This window comes from Geotrypetes seraphini, chromosome 3, assembly GCF_902459505.1.
Source record: "Geotrypetes seraphini chromosome 3, aGeoSer1.1, whole genome shotgun sequence".
Classification (NCBI taxonomy): Eukaryota; Metazoa; Chordata; class Amphibia; order Gymnophiona; family Dermophiidae; genus Geotrypetes; species Geotrypetes seraphini.
In genome coordinates this window covers 143,369,501-143,385,210 of record NC_047086.1, presented here as the reverse complement: position 1 = coordinate 143,385,210, position 15,710 = coordinate 143,369,501, and the positions used below count along the sequence as shown (strand labels likewise).

The 15,710-nt window shown below is 36.9% G+C and overlaps 1 protein-coding gene across 2 annotated transcripts in view; it reads left to right on the top strand.

Moving 5' to 3' along the window:
- Nucleotides 1–15,710, top strand: part of IFT172 (intraflagellar transport 172) — a 413,076-nt gene that overhangs the window by 264,395 nt on the left and 132,971 nt on the right. For both annotated transcript variants that reach the window (XM_033936511.1, XM_033936510.1), the window contains one exon: nt 11,128–11,308. In XM_033936511.1, the coding sequence (XP_033792402.1) occupies nt 11,128–11,308 (181 nt within the window). The remainder of the gene's footprint in view (nt 1–11,127; nt 11,309–15,710) is intronic.

Here is a 15,710-nt window from a genome sequence, read left to right as displayed (position 1 = left end):
TTCAAACTCCCCTCAATCCCATATGTACTCCCTTTAATCTTTCAGGCTCAGTTTACCTCCCTTATGGTTCATGCCCTTTTTTTGTGTGTGTATTTTGTAGTGTTAAGAGCAGCTGCCTCAGCACCCTGCGGTTGTGTTTGATTCCCATTGCAGCTCCTTGGGATTTGTGGCAAGTCATTTAACACTTAACTGCCCCAGGTACAAAATAAGTAGAAAAAGTGGTATATCGAGTCCCTACACCTTTACCCTTCCTCAGTTTTTTTGGCACCAGCATTTCTGTATCCCTTCAAACATCTGAATCCTTTAGATATCCTTATCCTCAATCATTCATTGTTCCTAAGACAGCACTACTACTGACACCATGCCACATCCTCCCTTTACTAATATAGATAGTGTAAATGTACCAGTCTTTCCAAAGATAAATAGGAAGGTTTCTTTTAGTTATAAACAACTGATTGCCCCTAAGAACGATGTATGACAACTTTTATACTGTGACAACTTTTCAAGATAAGTGACAGTTCAGCAGCTTTTATGCCTGTAGGGGCTGATTCTATAAACAGGTATCCCAATTGTAAGTGGTGGTAGGCATCCTACCACCGTCTGACAACCCAGCCAAACAAATTTTGTAAGAATACCATTTAACTTTTTATAAAAGGACCCCTGAAAAAAAACTGGTATCATACTCATTTGATAACAAACCACAAGCAATATCATCATTTTAATAGTTTGGACTCTCCCCCACCAAGAAAGATGTAAAGAATTCCATTGTTCACTCATTTCTGTTACTTTTTTTAATAAAAATTTTTCATTCTCTTTCATTGTGTCTTCTAGTGTGTTTTTTATTCTAATACCTAAATACTTTAATCCATCTTCTTTCCATACAAATGAGAATGAATCAAATAAGCCTTTAGTACAATGCACATTAAGTGGAAGAATTTCTGACTTACTCCAATTTATTTTATATCCTGAAAATTTTCAAAATTTCTCTATCAACTCAAGCAAGCATGGAATGGTAGTTTCTGGATTCCTCAAATAAAGCAGTTTATCATCTGCATATGCTGAGATTTTATATTCCCAATCTGTACGAGGAATACCTTGTATCCCCTTTGCTTGTTGAATGGCTAATAACAAGGGTTCTAAATACAATATCAAAAAGCAAAGGAGATAAGGGACAGCCTTGTCTAATCCCCCTCGGCAAATTAAAACGCTCTGATAAATTATGTATAATCTTGCAGCAGGAGAGCTATACGTCTGAATCATTTGTATAAATCCTGAACTTATACCAAACTAATCTAATACCTGATACATGAAAGTCCATTCAACTTGATCAAAGGCTTTCTCCGCATCCAATGAGACAGAGAAAGCCGGATCATTCATGGCTTTTATCAAATTTAACATATGAAAAGCCAATCTTGTATTGTTAGAAGAATGTCTCTTAGCAACAAATCCTGTTTGGTGCATATCAATAATAAAAGGGAGAGCCTTAGCCAATTGTAAAGCCAATATCTTAGCTAAAAGTTTTCCATCAACATTGATTAACGAGATAGGCCTGTAGTTTGAAACCAAAGTGGGATCTTTGTTTGGCTTTGGCAAAACGATTGTTAATGATTCTGCCATAGTACCTGTAATACAACCTCTAGTCAGTTGAAACTGATATAAATTTAATAAATAAGGCAATAGGGTACTTTGAAATGATTTATAAAACTCTACTGTGAAACCATCACCACATGGAGCGGATCCAACTCTAAGAGACTTCAATGCTGTTTCTAATTCTTTTAGTGATATAGGCTCTTCTAAACTTTTTTTTATGTGCTCAGGAATTTTCGGCCCTTCTATTAACTTCAAAAATTCTAAACCATCTTTTTCCCTATCTTCATAAGGCTCGGAGTATGTGTCTCTCCTTTCTCATCCTTTATTGCAATAATTTTTGTTCTTCTTTTCTTTGCTTTAAGATAATTTGCCAATAATCTTCCCGCCTTATTTGAGCTTCCATAATACAGAGTTTGTTGGGAAAATAAATCTTTCCTTACCAATTTTGAAGATATCTCATTATATTTACCCTTTGCTTTTAATATAGCCTATAGGGTATTTTGCTCCCACTTTTCAACTAATTTAGCTTCCAACTGTTTTAATTTATTTTTCCAAATTGAAAAATTGATTTTTAAGTTGTTTTCTAATATAAGCTCAATATGAAATAATATTACCTCTCATAGGGGCCTTAAATGCATCCCATAATGTTTCTATGGTAATTTCTTCTGAAGTGTTAATTTGAAAAAATTCAGTAATTTTTAATTTAAATTCTTCAAGGAAATTTGAATCCACAATCAATATTATCGAATCTCCATACAGACCTGTTATAATCTTGCTCATCAAACTTAAATTCAATCCATATACCTCCATGATCAGACAAAATGATAGGATCTATGGAGGCTTTTGTCACTTGTTGTACTAATTGATTTGAGACAAAAATATAATCTATTCTTGAAAGGATTTATGAACTTGTGAGCAAAAAGAAAATTCCCGATCATCAAAATGAAGTATCCGCCATATATCCTTCAAATCACAAGATTGAACCAAATTATCTAATCCTAATGATTTAATTATTTTACTTGGTTTTTTATCCATTAATGAATCCACGACAGCATTGAAATCTCCAGCCACCTCTAAATTAGAAGTGGCCAGTGGGAGTATCAATTGTTGTAACTTTTTTAAAAATTCATTCTGATTCGTATTTGGAGCATACACATTAAACAAATCCAGGGTATTATTTCCCATGCTCATTTTCACATGAACCCACCTACCCAAGGGATCAAAATCAATTACCGTATTTTCACGCATATAACGCGCGCATTATACACGATTTTACAAACCGTGCATAACCTTGCGTGTTATACGCGTGAGCGCGTTTTACAACTTTTTTTTTAATCCGATCGGCATCCCCCCTGCGAACCGGCATCCTCCCCCCCCCCGCTCGCGTCACCCCCCCCTCCCCGCGATCCTACATCCCCCCAGCACCAAACATCTCTTACCCGATTGGGCACCGGCACCAGCACCAATGCACAGGACGTACCAGTGCCCGAAGATCCTCCCTCGTTGGTTTGGGCTGGGCTGGGCGGTGCGGTGCGGTGCAGGAGAGATCCTCCGAGATAATCTCGGAGAGAGCGAGACCAGAAGGCTTTGAGCATGCTCAAATGCTCAAAGCCTAGTCCAGCCTGGCGCAGGAAGAAGGAGGATCTCTCCTGCACCGCACCGCCCAGCCCAGCCCAAACCAACGAGGAAGGATCTTTGGGCACTGGCACTGGCACGTCCTGTGTATTGGTGCTGGTGCCGGTGCCCAATCGGGTAAGAGATGTTTGGTGCTGGGGGGATGTAGGATCGCGGGGGAGGGGGGGTGACGCGAGCGGGGGGGAGGATGCCGGTTCGCAGGGGGGATGCCGGATCGGATTGAAAAAAAAAAGTTGTAAAACGCGGGTAAGCGAGCGGGGGGAGGGGGCGGGGAGGATGCCGGTTCGGAGTAGGCGGGAGGAGGTTTTAGCATGCGCGGTATACGCATGTGCGCGCTATACCCGTGTGCGCGTTGTACACGGGTGCGCGTTATCTACGTGAAAATACGGTAATTGAAAATTAGCTATGCATTTTTTATTAATTAATATGGCAACCCCAGCTTTTTTCCAAATTGCAGGAGCAAAAAAACTCTGTTTTACCCATCCCCCTTCCAATTTGTTTGACTCTACTAATGATAGTTATGTCTCGCATATGTCCGCATTCTGTTGCTTCAAGAAGGCCAGCATTTTTTTCTTTTTTATTTGATGATTAAGGCCATTAACATTTAATGAGATTTTAATCTCCATTATAAATTTTTATTCCCAGATTCATAATCAAACAATAAATTCTAAATTTATTTAACTTAATATGAGTAGACACCAGTGCCCCGTTTTTAAAACTTTTGAAGTAAAATTTCTCCTTTCCAAATCCTCCCAACCCCCTTTTTATGCAACCCCCCTACCTTATCCCTCCCCCCCCCCGCATAAATTGACTGTCTTGGAACACACATAGGATTAGTAATCGCAATACCCCCTCCCCCAGGCAACTTCCATCACCCCTTTCCCTTGACAATATTTAAAAGTAATAAACTTATACTTTAATGTACTACAAATCAAGTACTCCCTCAATAATTACCCATACTATAATGAAATCCTACTTATTTATATTAAATATTTATATATTATATTTATATATTAAATATTTATATTAAAGTTTTCATAAAGCCCATTTTATATCTTTCCCAATTAAATCAATTTTACAAAATTATATCTGACCATTCCCATAAATCCTTTTATTACCATTTACAATGAAAGAAATAAAATATTATGACCCTTGTTATCAAGACAATATTCTCAATCAACGCTTAAACTTCCAGTTAAAAACTAATCCATGTTTTATATAACTTTCAATTTTTTAATCTTTTTTTTTTTTTTTTTCCTTATTATTTTTTATTTTCAAATTTTACATAAAGTGTACAAAATACTAAAATACAATTGATGAATACAGAATATCACTTCTATATCTAATACATCATATTTCTAAATATATTTTTCCCCCCTCTCCCTCCCCCTACCCTTCTATTACTTTTCATATATTATTTTTAATTTTCAAATTTTACATAAAGTGTACAAAATATTAAATTACAATTGATAAATACACAATATCATTTTGTATCTAATACATCATATTCTAAATATTTTTTTTATCTCCTCTCCCTCCCCCCACCCTTCTATTACTTTTCATTCATACATTACATATTTTATAACATATTATAACATATTATGTAGAAATTATTTTCATTATCCCCCCTATATGTGCGTCACAAAAAAGATGTTTAAAAGAAGAAAAGAAGAATAGAAATCTTACTATTTATTCATTGCAGTATTTTGTCAATGGCCCCCATATTTTTATAAATTTAGTATATGTCCCTCTTTGTATTGCTATTGTTCTTTCCATTTTAAATATATGACATATTGTATTCCACCAAAATGTATAATTTAGGTTATTATAATTCTTCCAATTATTAGTTATATGTTGAATGGCAACCCCTGTCACAATTAATAAAAGCTTGTTATTTTCTGGTGAAATTTGACTTTTTTTCCTCATCATCATTCCAAATAATACCGTATCATATGATATTGCTATATGATTTTCCATCAATTTATTAATTTGTGGCCAAATTGAATTCCAAAAAGTTTTAATGTAGGGACAATGATACAGTAAATGATCTAATGTCCCTGGTTCCAGATTACAGTGCCAGCATTTATTGGACTTAGAACTGTCTAATTTTTGCAAACGTGTAGGGGTCCAAAAAGCTCTATGTAATAAAAAGAACCAAGTTTGTCTCATAGATGCTGACACTGTACATCTTATTCTCCAAGACCAAATTAGTGGCCATTGAGATGCATTAATTTGATGCTTAATCTCAATGCTCCAAATATCTCTTAGACCATTTTTTGGTTTTTTATTCAAATATCCAGATATTAATTTATACCACAATGCGGCTTGATGTCCTAGGAAGTCTGCTTGAAAACATAAGAACTTTAAACCATATTGATTATTCAATGTTTTCCATTCAGGGAACCCAACCTGAATGGCCTGCTTCAATTGCAACCATTTAAAACTTTGTGTTTTACTTAGACCAAATCTATGTTGCAATTGTGAAAAATCCAGCAGTCTACCTTCTGAAATAACATCATCTAGAGATCTAATGCCTGCAATAATCCAGTTCTTCCAAAGGATTTGAGCTCCGCCAATTTTGATCTTGGAGTTTATCCATAGAGATTGATTAGTTGATTTGTTTATTGGGATAGGTGTTAATTTACTTATAAATCTCAACGTTTTCCAAGTATCCATTAAAATTTTATTTTCTCTGTATCTTCTAGGCATGTTAATACTTGGAAGGTGAACTAAATTTAGGGGAAACATAAGGCGCCATTCCAAATATAACCAATCTGGTGCATTATCTATAAGTTCTGGGAGGATCCAATACATACCCTGACGTAGAATATAGGCTTGATGGTACCTATAAAAATTTGGAAAATTTACCCCTCCCTCCTTAATTGATTTTTGCAAAGTTACTAAGGCTATTCTAGGTGTTCTACCAAGCCAAAGAAATTTTGTTAAAATGCTATTAAGCTTTTTATAAAAGGACCCCTGAAAATAAATAGGTATCATACTCATTTGGTAGCAAACTACAGGCAAAATCATCATTTTAATAGTTTGAACTCTCCCCCACCAAGAAATATGTAAGGGGTTCCATTGCTCACACAACTCCGTAACTTTTTTAATACAAATTTTTCATTTTCTTTTACGGTATCTTCAATTGTATTTTTAACTTGAATGCCAAGATATTTAAATCCTTCTTCCTTCCATATGAACGGAAAATCTTTAAATAGTCCTTTTACACAATGAACATTTAAGGGTATAATTTCAGATTTATTCCAATTAATTTTATAACCTGAAAATTTACCAAACTTAACAATTAATTTCAATAAAGAAGATAAGATAGATTCTGGATTTCTCAAATAGAGCAAAATATCATCAGCATAAGCCGAAATTTTATATTCCATATCTGAATATGGAATACCCTGTATCTCCCCCGTTTGCTGTATTGCTAACAATAAGGGTTCTAATATAACATCAAATAACAAAGGAGATAAAGGACAACCCTGTCTAACTCCCCTTCGCAATTGAAATCCATCAGATATCATGTTATTAATATTTAATCTTGCAATCGGGAAGCTATACAAAGTTTTTACCATTTGTATAAATCCAGAACCTATACCAAACCATTCTAAAGCTTGATACATAAAATTCCATTCTACCCTATCAAACGCTTTTTCTGCATCCAAGGAAACTGTAAAAGTTGGTTCATCTATTTTTTTTGATAAATTTAACATATGAAACAATAATCTAGAGTTATTAGAAGAATGTCTTTTAGCAACGAAACCCGTCTGATGCATATCTATAATATGTGGGAGAGCTTTGGCTAATCTTAAAGCCAAAATTTTCGCCAAAAGTTTATTATCCACATTTATTAAAGATATAGGCCTGTAGTTCGAAACCAAAGTAGGATCTTTATTTGGCTTAGGCAGAACAATTATTATTGATTCAGCCATAGTACCTTTAATATCTCCTTTTATAAGTTGTGTTTGATATAAATTTAGTAGATGTGGGGAAAGGATATTTTGAAATGTTTTATAAAATTCTACTGTATAACCATCACCACCTGGAGCGGATCCAACTCTAAGAGATCTCAATGCTGTTTCTAATTCTTTTAATGATATAGGTTCATCTAAACTCCGTTTTATATGATCAGGAACCTTAGGTCCATTAATTAAATCTAAAAAATTTTTACCATCTTTTTGTCTCTCCAAATAAGGCTCAGAAGAATACAGATCTTTATAGAATTTTAGAAATTGTTTTAAAATTATATCTGTTTGATTTGTTATTATACCATTATCATCTTTTATCCCATTAACATTAGTTTTCCTTTTTTTTGCTTTAAGATAATTTGCCAATAATCTCCCCGCCTTATTAGAATTTCCATAATACACTGCTTGTTTGGAAAACAAATCTTTTCTTATCATTTTTGAAGTTAATTCATTATATTTACCTTTTGCTTTCAAAAGAGCTTGCAATATCTCATTTTCCCATTTGTTTATCAGTTTAGCTTCTAATATTTTGATTTCTTTTTCTAATTCTATATATTGCATTTTGTTCTGTTTCCTAATAAAAGCTGAATATGATATAATATTACCCCTCATAGTTGCTTTAAATGCATCCCATACATTCTCAATAGATGTATCCTCCACTAAATTTATTTGAAAGAAATCATTAATTTGTGTTTTAAAATTTTCCAAAAATTTATCATCCACAAGCAGTGCATTATCAAATCTCCAAAGAGGTCTACCCTTTTCCAATTTATCCAATTGTAATTCTATCCATATTCCTGCATGATCCGAAATAATAATAGGATCTATGGAAGCTTTAATCACCTGTTGCACTTCATTTGTTGAAACAAAAATATAATCTATTCTTGAAAATGATTTATGAACCTGTGAACAAAATGAAAACTCCTGATCATTAAAATGAAGAATACGCCATATATCCTTCAAATCACATGATTGAGCCAGATTATCTAAACCTAAAGATTTTATACTTTTACTTGGTTTTTTATCCAATAATGGATCCATTACAGCATTAAAATCTCCAGCCACCACTAAATTAGAAGTAGCCAGTGGTAACAGCATATTCTGTAATTTTTTAAAAAATTCTGATTGATTCGAATTAGGGGCATATATATTAAACAACGTCAGGGCATTATTTCCCATACCTATATCAACATGTATCCATCTTCCATGTGGGTCTGAATTTATTACCTTAATCTTGGCCATACATTTTTTATTTATAAGAATTGCTACCCCTGCTTTTTTACCCTCTGCTGGAGCAAAAAAACATTCTTTTACCCACCCACCCATTAATTTCTGTGATTCTTTTGTATTAAGATGAGTCTCCTGCAGACAGTAAATATCCGCATTTTGCTTTTTTAAAAATGCTAATACCTTTTTTCTTTTGATTACATGATTCAGGCCATTGACATTAATAGAGTATATCTTAAAAGACATTATATATTTTAAAGCTTATCAGTATAATCTTCTTCCCCTCTTCTTTCATATTTAGAATCCAAAAAATGTTTTCTATGACACACATATTTACCCTTGAAGTATCCAATCCCTTATTTATTTTTTCCTTAATCATTCTAGTAAATACCCTCTTTTTCCCTCCCTTTCCCACCCAATATAATGACTGCTTAAGGATACACATTGGAACTGCAACCCGAACATTCTCCTCCTCTCTAGGCAACAAATATTCAATCAACATCCCCTTTTATCTATCTATATTTATCTTTAATATCTTTAGTCATTTTTTACTTCTAACATTTCATTAATGTATCTTTATCCATTTATCATTTTTTAATTTATATTTCCCTAGTATTATAATTTACATCATAAAATTTTATCTTAAACATATATTTAATATGGTATTAATATTTTTTCTATATATTATTCTTTCTCTCTTTATATTTTTATTGTCTTTTCTTTAGATCATATTTTTCTTTCTTCAGTATTTCAATATCTCATACTTTTATAATTTTTCACAATGTCATCAAAACCAATCTTAATGTTTTATGTTAAAATGTCATAGGTTCTGATTTAGAAAGAAAGGCTTTTAGTTTTTCTGGATCATCGAAATACAAGGATTTATCTCCAGATGATACTCTCATTTTTGCCGGATAATATAATCCATATTTATATCCTTTTTCTTTTAATTGTGGTCTCATGTCTAATAATCTCTTTCTTTTATTTGCTGTGTTTTTAGCAAAGTCCGGCAAAAACCATATTCTGGATCCTTTATAATTTAGATTTTTGTCTTTCTTGGCAGCATTTAATATTTCTAATGCTTGTTGGTATCTAAGCATTTTGAATATTAGTGGTCTTGGTCTGCCTTGATTTTCTACATTTTTAACTGGGATCCTATGCGCCCTTTCTATTTCTAGTGGTTGTTTTAAATCCAGTTGTAATATTTTTGGAATTAAGTTTTCTAGAAAATGTATAGCATTTTTTCCTTCTAAATTTTCTTGTATTCCAAAAAGTTTAATATTTTTCCTTCTTCCTCGATTCTCATAGTCTTCCAGTTGATCTTTCAATTTATTCAATTCCAGACTGTCATTTTTGCATCTGTTTGCTTCACCTTCTATGACCTCCATTTTAGATTCTAATACAGTTGTTCTTTTATTGTTAACTTCCATTTGTCTGTGGATGTTCAATATTTCTTCCTTCATTTCAGACATATTGGTTACAGTTTCCTTAAGCATTTGTTTAATTTGTCTTAGTTCTTCCATAACTTCTGCTTTACTCAATATGTCAGGTTCTTCAGCAGGAAGTGGGATCTTGCTTGGTGTTATTTGATCCTGCTTTTGTCTTTTTGCTGACATACCAGCCTCATTTTTGTTTTGTCTGGTACTTGCCATGTTGTTGTTTTTCTTTTTCGTGGATTTTACTTTCTTTACAGTTGTTAGGAGACACAAAAATCTCTTTCAGTCACAATTCCCAGAAATATCAAATTCCTCTAGCTCTCCTATTTTAGGTTTTGTTTCAGTTTTGGCAGGACCAAATTTTCAATTAATAACATTGACATTTAATCAATTCACTTTTTGCATATATTAAAATCCTTCTCAATATAATCCAAGTTAGGCTTATATAGAACCTTTGACATCAAAGAGAAGAATCACCGTCTCTATTAAACAATTCATATTTCCAAAATATAGAAGATGAACTTTCTCTTTATTTTTATTTTCCACTCTAACATCCTATAGATGAGAATTTTAGTAATCTTCTCCATAAAATTCATTCAACAGAACTCAACTTCTAAAATTAAGACATATCTTTTATCCCAGGACAAGCAGGCAGGTATTCTCACTAATGGATGACGTGATCCAACGAAGCCCCGATGCGGACGCTTCTTTGAAGAAAACTCGAAGTTTCGAGTGTTAAGTGACTTGCTCAGAATCACAAACAGCTGCAATGGGAATGGAACTTGCAACCTCAGGGTGCTGAGATAGCTGCTGTAACCACTAGACCACTCATCTACTGGATACCAATTATCTGCAGTTCTGCAAGATGAATGGGAGGGCTGAAAATTTACCTCCCCATATCATAGCCCTATGTAAACAATAACAGTATCAAAAATATTCCTGAACCAAGAAAGTTTCTCAAGTGCCTTAGGAGCATAGTAATCAACTTGGGCTACCATTAAGACATGTTATTTTTCTGTTAATCCCAGTTATTAGTAACTATGTCTTATTGTATAAAATGGGACCTATGGTAAAATAACAAATTTTAACAGTACTCATATTGATAACTACGCCCCTTAATGTTAGTCACCAAAGAGAACTAGACCACTTATATCATCGCCATTTTGATTGATGAACCTTCTTTCCATCACTATTTGCATGTCTTTTTCATTTCCTCTCTCATCTCATTCATTTTATTTATTTATCTCTTTTTGTTGTGACAGGTATGTTCATAACCAAGATTGGGATGCTGCTCAACGTGTTTCTGAGGCTCATGATCCTGACAGTGTAGCTGATGTCCTGGTTGGTCAGGCCCGCTTCGCATTTGATCAAAAGGAGTTTCAGAAGTCTGAGGCTTTCCTACTCCGAGCTCAGAGACCAGAGCTTGCTGTCAAATACTATAAGGTGGGTGGAAGGGGTGGAGAGCAGCATGTTTGCATTGAAACCCCCCCACCCCCTCTCTGATGCCTGCCTGCCCCCTCTGATGCCTTCCATACCCCTTCCATTGAACCCCCCACCCCCATGCCAGCCTGCCTGCCTGCCTTCCATTGAAAACCCCCCACCCCCCTCCGATGCCTGCCTGCCTCCCATCCCCCTGAGCCGCATGTTTTTAACACCCTTCCCCCACGGCCGACCCTACCCGGCACACCAGAAACCCCTGTTGACCCTCCCACCGCTACACGGCCGACAAACCTCGCAGCTCCAGCAGCGTCCCAGGTACACCGGCCAGGTAACACATCGCGACTCCCCCTCCTCCCCCATCTGCCGCCGCCGACCCTACCCGGCACACCACTTACACGCCACGACTCCACCCACCCCTGCCGACCCTACCCGGCACACCAGAAACCCCCGTTGACCCTCCCAGCCGACCCTCCCACCGCTACACGGCCAACAAACCTCACAGATCCAGCAGCGTCCCAGGCATACTAAACACGCTGCTTCGGCTCTTCTACTGGCCTAATTTCCTCTGCCGCGTCCCTGATGACGTCATCAGTTACGCGGCAGAGGAAATTAGGCCAGTAGAAGAGCCAAAGCAGCGTGTTTAGTGTGCCTGGGACGCTGCTGGAGCTGCGAGGTTTGTCGGCCGTGTAGCAGTGGGAGGGTCAACGGGGGTTTCTGGTGTGCCGGGTAGGGTCGGCAGGGGTGGGTGGAGTCATGGCGTGTTAGTGGTGTGCTAGGTAGGGTCGGCGGCGGCAGTGGGGGGGGAGGAGGGGGAGTCGCGGTGTGTTACCTGGCCAGTCCTTCGACGTGCACATGCGCACTCTGCCGGCCACATCCCGACAGATCAGATCTCAGGGAACACGGGATAAGAATGCTCATGTGCGCTTAGCATATTATTATTATAGATAAGATATGAAAAGGCCACACCAATTAGGGAACAAGTTATTTTTAAGTTAAGTACTATGATCTTTAAATCTTTGTATGAATAAGCACTATATTATATTACTTTTTTGTTACCACTATTACAAGGCCAGAACGTGTAGAGTAAGATACAGAAAGATTTTTGAGCAATCTCTCCTTAGGTTGCAAAAATCTTGAATTCTGTCCCAGATGAAATCTGTATGGCTATGGATTATATATGTTTTTTGGAAAAAAACTGAGAACTCTCTTATTCAATGATTTTTTAACTGTAAAAATATAAAATTGTTTTTGCTTAAATATTGTAATTTGTTAAGCATGAAACCTTTTTATGATCTGTTTTACCTAGTAATTGACCAGCTGTATTCAGTTGTAATTCACAGTGAACTTTATGGTATTTTAGCTGAATATAAATTATAGTATTCTACTGAGTGGTCTGTCAATATGGATGTTGCCCAGGAGATCTTCCAAGCATGAGACACACCCTCAGTGGATCTTTTTGTCACTCATCTCAGTAACAGTCCAAGACTGAGATCACTTCTCATACTACTGTCAGATGTTTTTCTCCTTGGTTGGGGGAAGGTCCTTCTGTACATATATCCTCCCATATTTCTCATGGGAAGACTTTGCTAAAACTCAAACGGATCAAGGGGCCATGAGCCTCATGCCCTGTTGGCTGAAGCAGATATGGCTCCCTCTATTTCAGGCATTAACATCTGAAGACTGCTTTCCAACTCTCATCAATAAGAATAAGAGGTCTCTTCTACACCCCAGTCTTCAATTCCTAGCCCTCATGGCTTGTATGTTGAAAACTTAGAACTTAAATTCCTTCAGCTGCATGATGGTGTCTCCTGGGTCTTGCTCACTTCCAGGAAAAATTCCACCAAGAGGTCATATAATTTAAATGGAAGAGGTTTGCTGTCTGGTATGAGGGCAGGGCCCTAGATCCCTTTTTCCTGCCCTCAAAAAAACTGCTTGAATACCTTCTGCATCTTTCTAAGTATGGGTTGAAACCAATTCCATAAACGTTCACCTCAGTGCAATTAGCGCTTATCATCACATTGCAGAAGGTAAGCCCATCTCCTTTGACCTATGACAAAATCTCAGGAGCCTACCTCCTATCCTCATTCAAAGTTCATGTCTTGTTCTTAATCTTGTAATCCGCATTGAATCCTAACTGAAATTTACAGTATAAAAGAAAAATGTATGGTATGGTATGTACAGCCTCTATTGTTTGTTTTATGGGAGGTTTGCTTTTGTCAAAACCACTATTCAGTCCTCTGACAGTGTCATGAAACTTCAATGTCATCTTCACCTTGCTGATGAAAACTCTTTATTAGCCACTTAAAACAGAAGGTTTGGTTTTGGTAGTGATTACTTCAGCGTGCAATCAGCAAGATTCAGGTCATAATAGTAGATTCACCTTACACAAGATTTCATCATCACAGAGTGGTTCTCCACACCCATCCTAAATTTCTTTCTAAAATAGTATCAGAATTCCTTCTAAACCAGTAAATTGTTCTGCCAACATTTTCCCAAAATCTTATGCCCATTTTGGTGAAAGCACACTGCACACCTTGAACTCCAAACGAGCTTTGGCGTTCTATCTGGAGACAGACTAAAGCCCATAGGCAGTTCACCTAGCTTTTGATTCAAACAGGATGAGGGCAGCCATCAGTAAACACACTTTATCCAATTGAATTGCATCTCCTTCACTTATACTCAGGCTAGACTGACTCTGGAAGGTTGTCATGGTTCACAATAGTAACATAGTAGATGACGGCAGATAAAGACCCAAATGGTTCATCCAGTCTGCCAAACATGATTCAATTTAAAAAAATAATTTTTCTTCTTCTTAGCTACTTCTGGGCAAAAATCCAAAGCGCTACCCGGTACTGCGCTTAGGTTCCAACTACTGAAGTCTCCATCAAAGTTCAGTCCATCTGCACCATCCCAGCCAATGAAGCCCTCCCCAGCCCGTGCAAGTCTGCCCAGTGCTGGCCTTAGTTCTTCAATATTTACTATTATTTTCTGATTAGAGCTATGGCTGTATTGGGTAGCCCACTTGAAGTCAGCCTCTATTGATGAGCTTTGCATCCATATATTCTTTAGTCCATATATTCTTTAGTCCATATATTCACATTCACATCTTACTAGTGCTTTGAACAGGATTCCCAACATGACAGATAGTTCTGCAAAATTTGTTTGGGGTCTAGATTCCAACTCCACCCTCCCATTTTTTTTCTTCTGTTCCAGCTGCATTTTCCCTTGCTTTTATTAGTTTATTAATTGGTTCCTTGTTGGCCTTGCCTGTTGCAGGTTCCTATGATCATTATTTGTTGTATAAAGTAAGCCTGATATCTAGGGATTTCCAGTTGTGAAATAAAGTCTTGCTTATCCTTAGAGAAAGCAAAGTTACTAACCTGTATCAGATGTTCTCCATAGACAGCAGGATATATGTTTTCAAATACCCTCCCACCTTCTCTGGGAGTTGTATTCTCTAAGCCAGGGGTGTCCACACTTTATGGGCTTGCGAGCTACTTTTATAATGACTAAGTCAAAACGATCTACCAACAATAAAATTTTTTAAAAAACACAAAGCACACTGAAAGGCAGAGAAAATGTTAATTATTCACATTGTGGGTTTTTTCAAAGAAGTCACGGCAAATGACTCTATGCAATGTCACCTCAGTAACAAAATACAAAAATAGACAAATACACCCCCTCCCTTTTTACTAAACCACAATAGTAGGTTTTAGCACAGAGAGTTACGCTGAATGCCTCGCACTGCTCTTAATGCTCATAGGCTCCCTGCGCTAAAAAACGCTATTGCGGTTTAGTAAAAGGGAGCCATAGTGCAAAATATAGACAGCAGATATAAATTCTCAAAACAGACACATTTTGATCACTAAATTGAAAATAAAATCATTTTTCCTACCTTTGCTGTTTGGTGATTTCATGATTCTCTGGTTGCACTTTCTTCTTCTGACTGTGCATCCAATCTTTCTTCCTTTCTTTCAGCCTCCTGTACGTTTCCTCTCCTCCAGACCTCATTCTCTCCCCCAACTTTTTCTTTCGGTCTCCCTGCCTCCCTTTCTTTCTGTCTCCCTGTTCCCCCTTCTTTCTGTCTCCCTGTTCCCCCTTCTTTCTGTCTCCCTGTTCCCCCTTCTTTCTGTCTCCCTGTTCCCCCTTCTTTCTGTCTCCCTGTCTGCCCCCTTTCTTTCTTTCTCCTTGCCCTCCCCCAAGCCACTTGGTTTGCTGCCACCGCCATCGGAGAACAGCCCCCAAGCCACCGCCGTCCCAAGCTTTCCCTGCAGAAGCATCGTGCTGTCCAGCATTCCGCTCCCTGACGTCAATTCTGACGTAGGAGAGGAAGTTCCGGGCCAACAAGGCATTTCTCCCCATTCCATCCAGCCTGAGCCCCATCTCTCCTTGATCCAGCATTTCC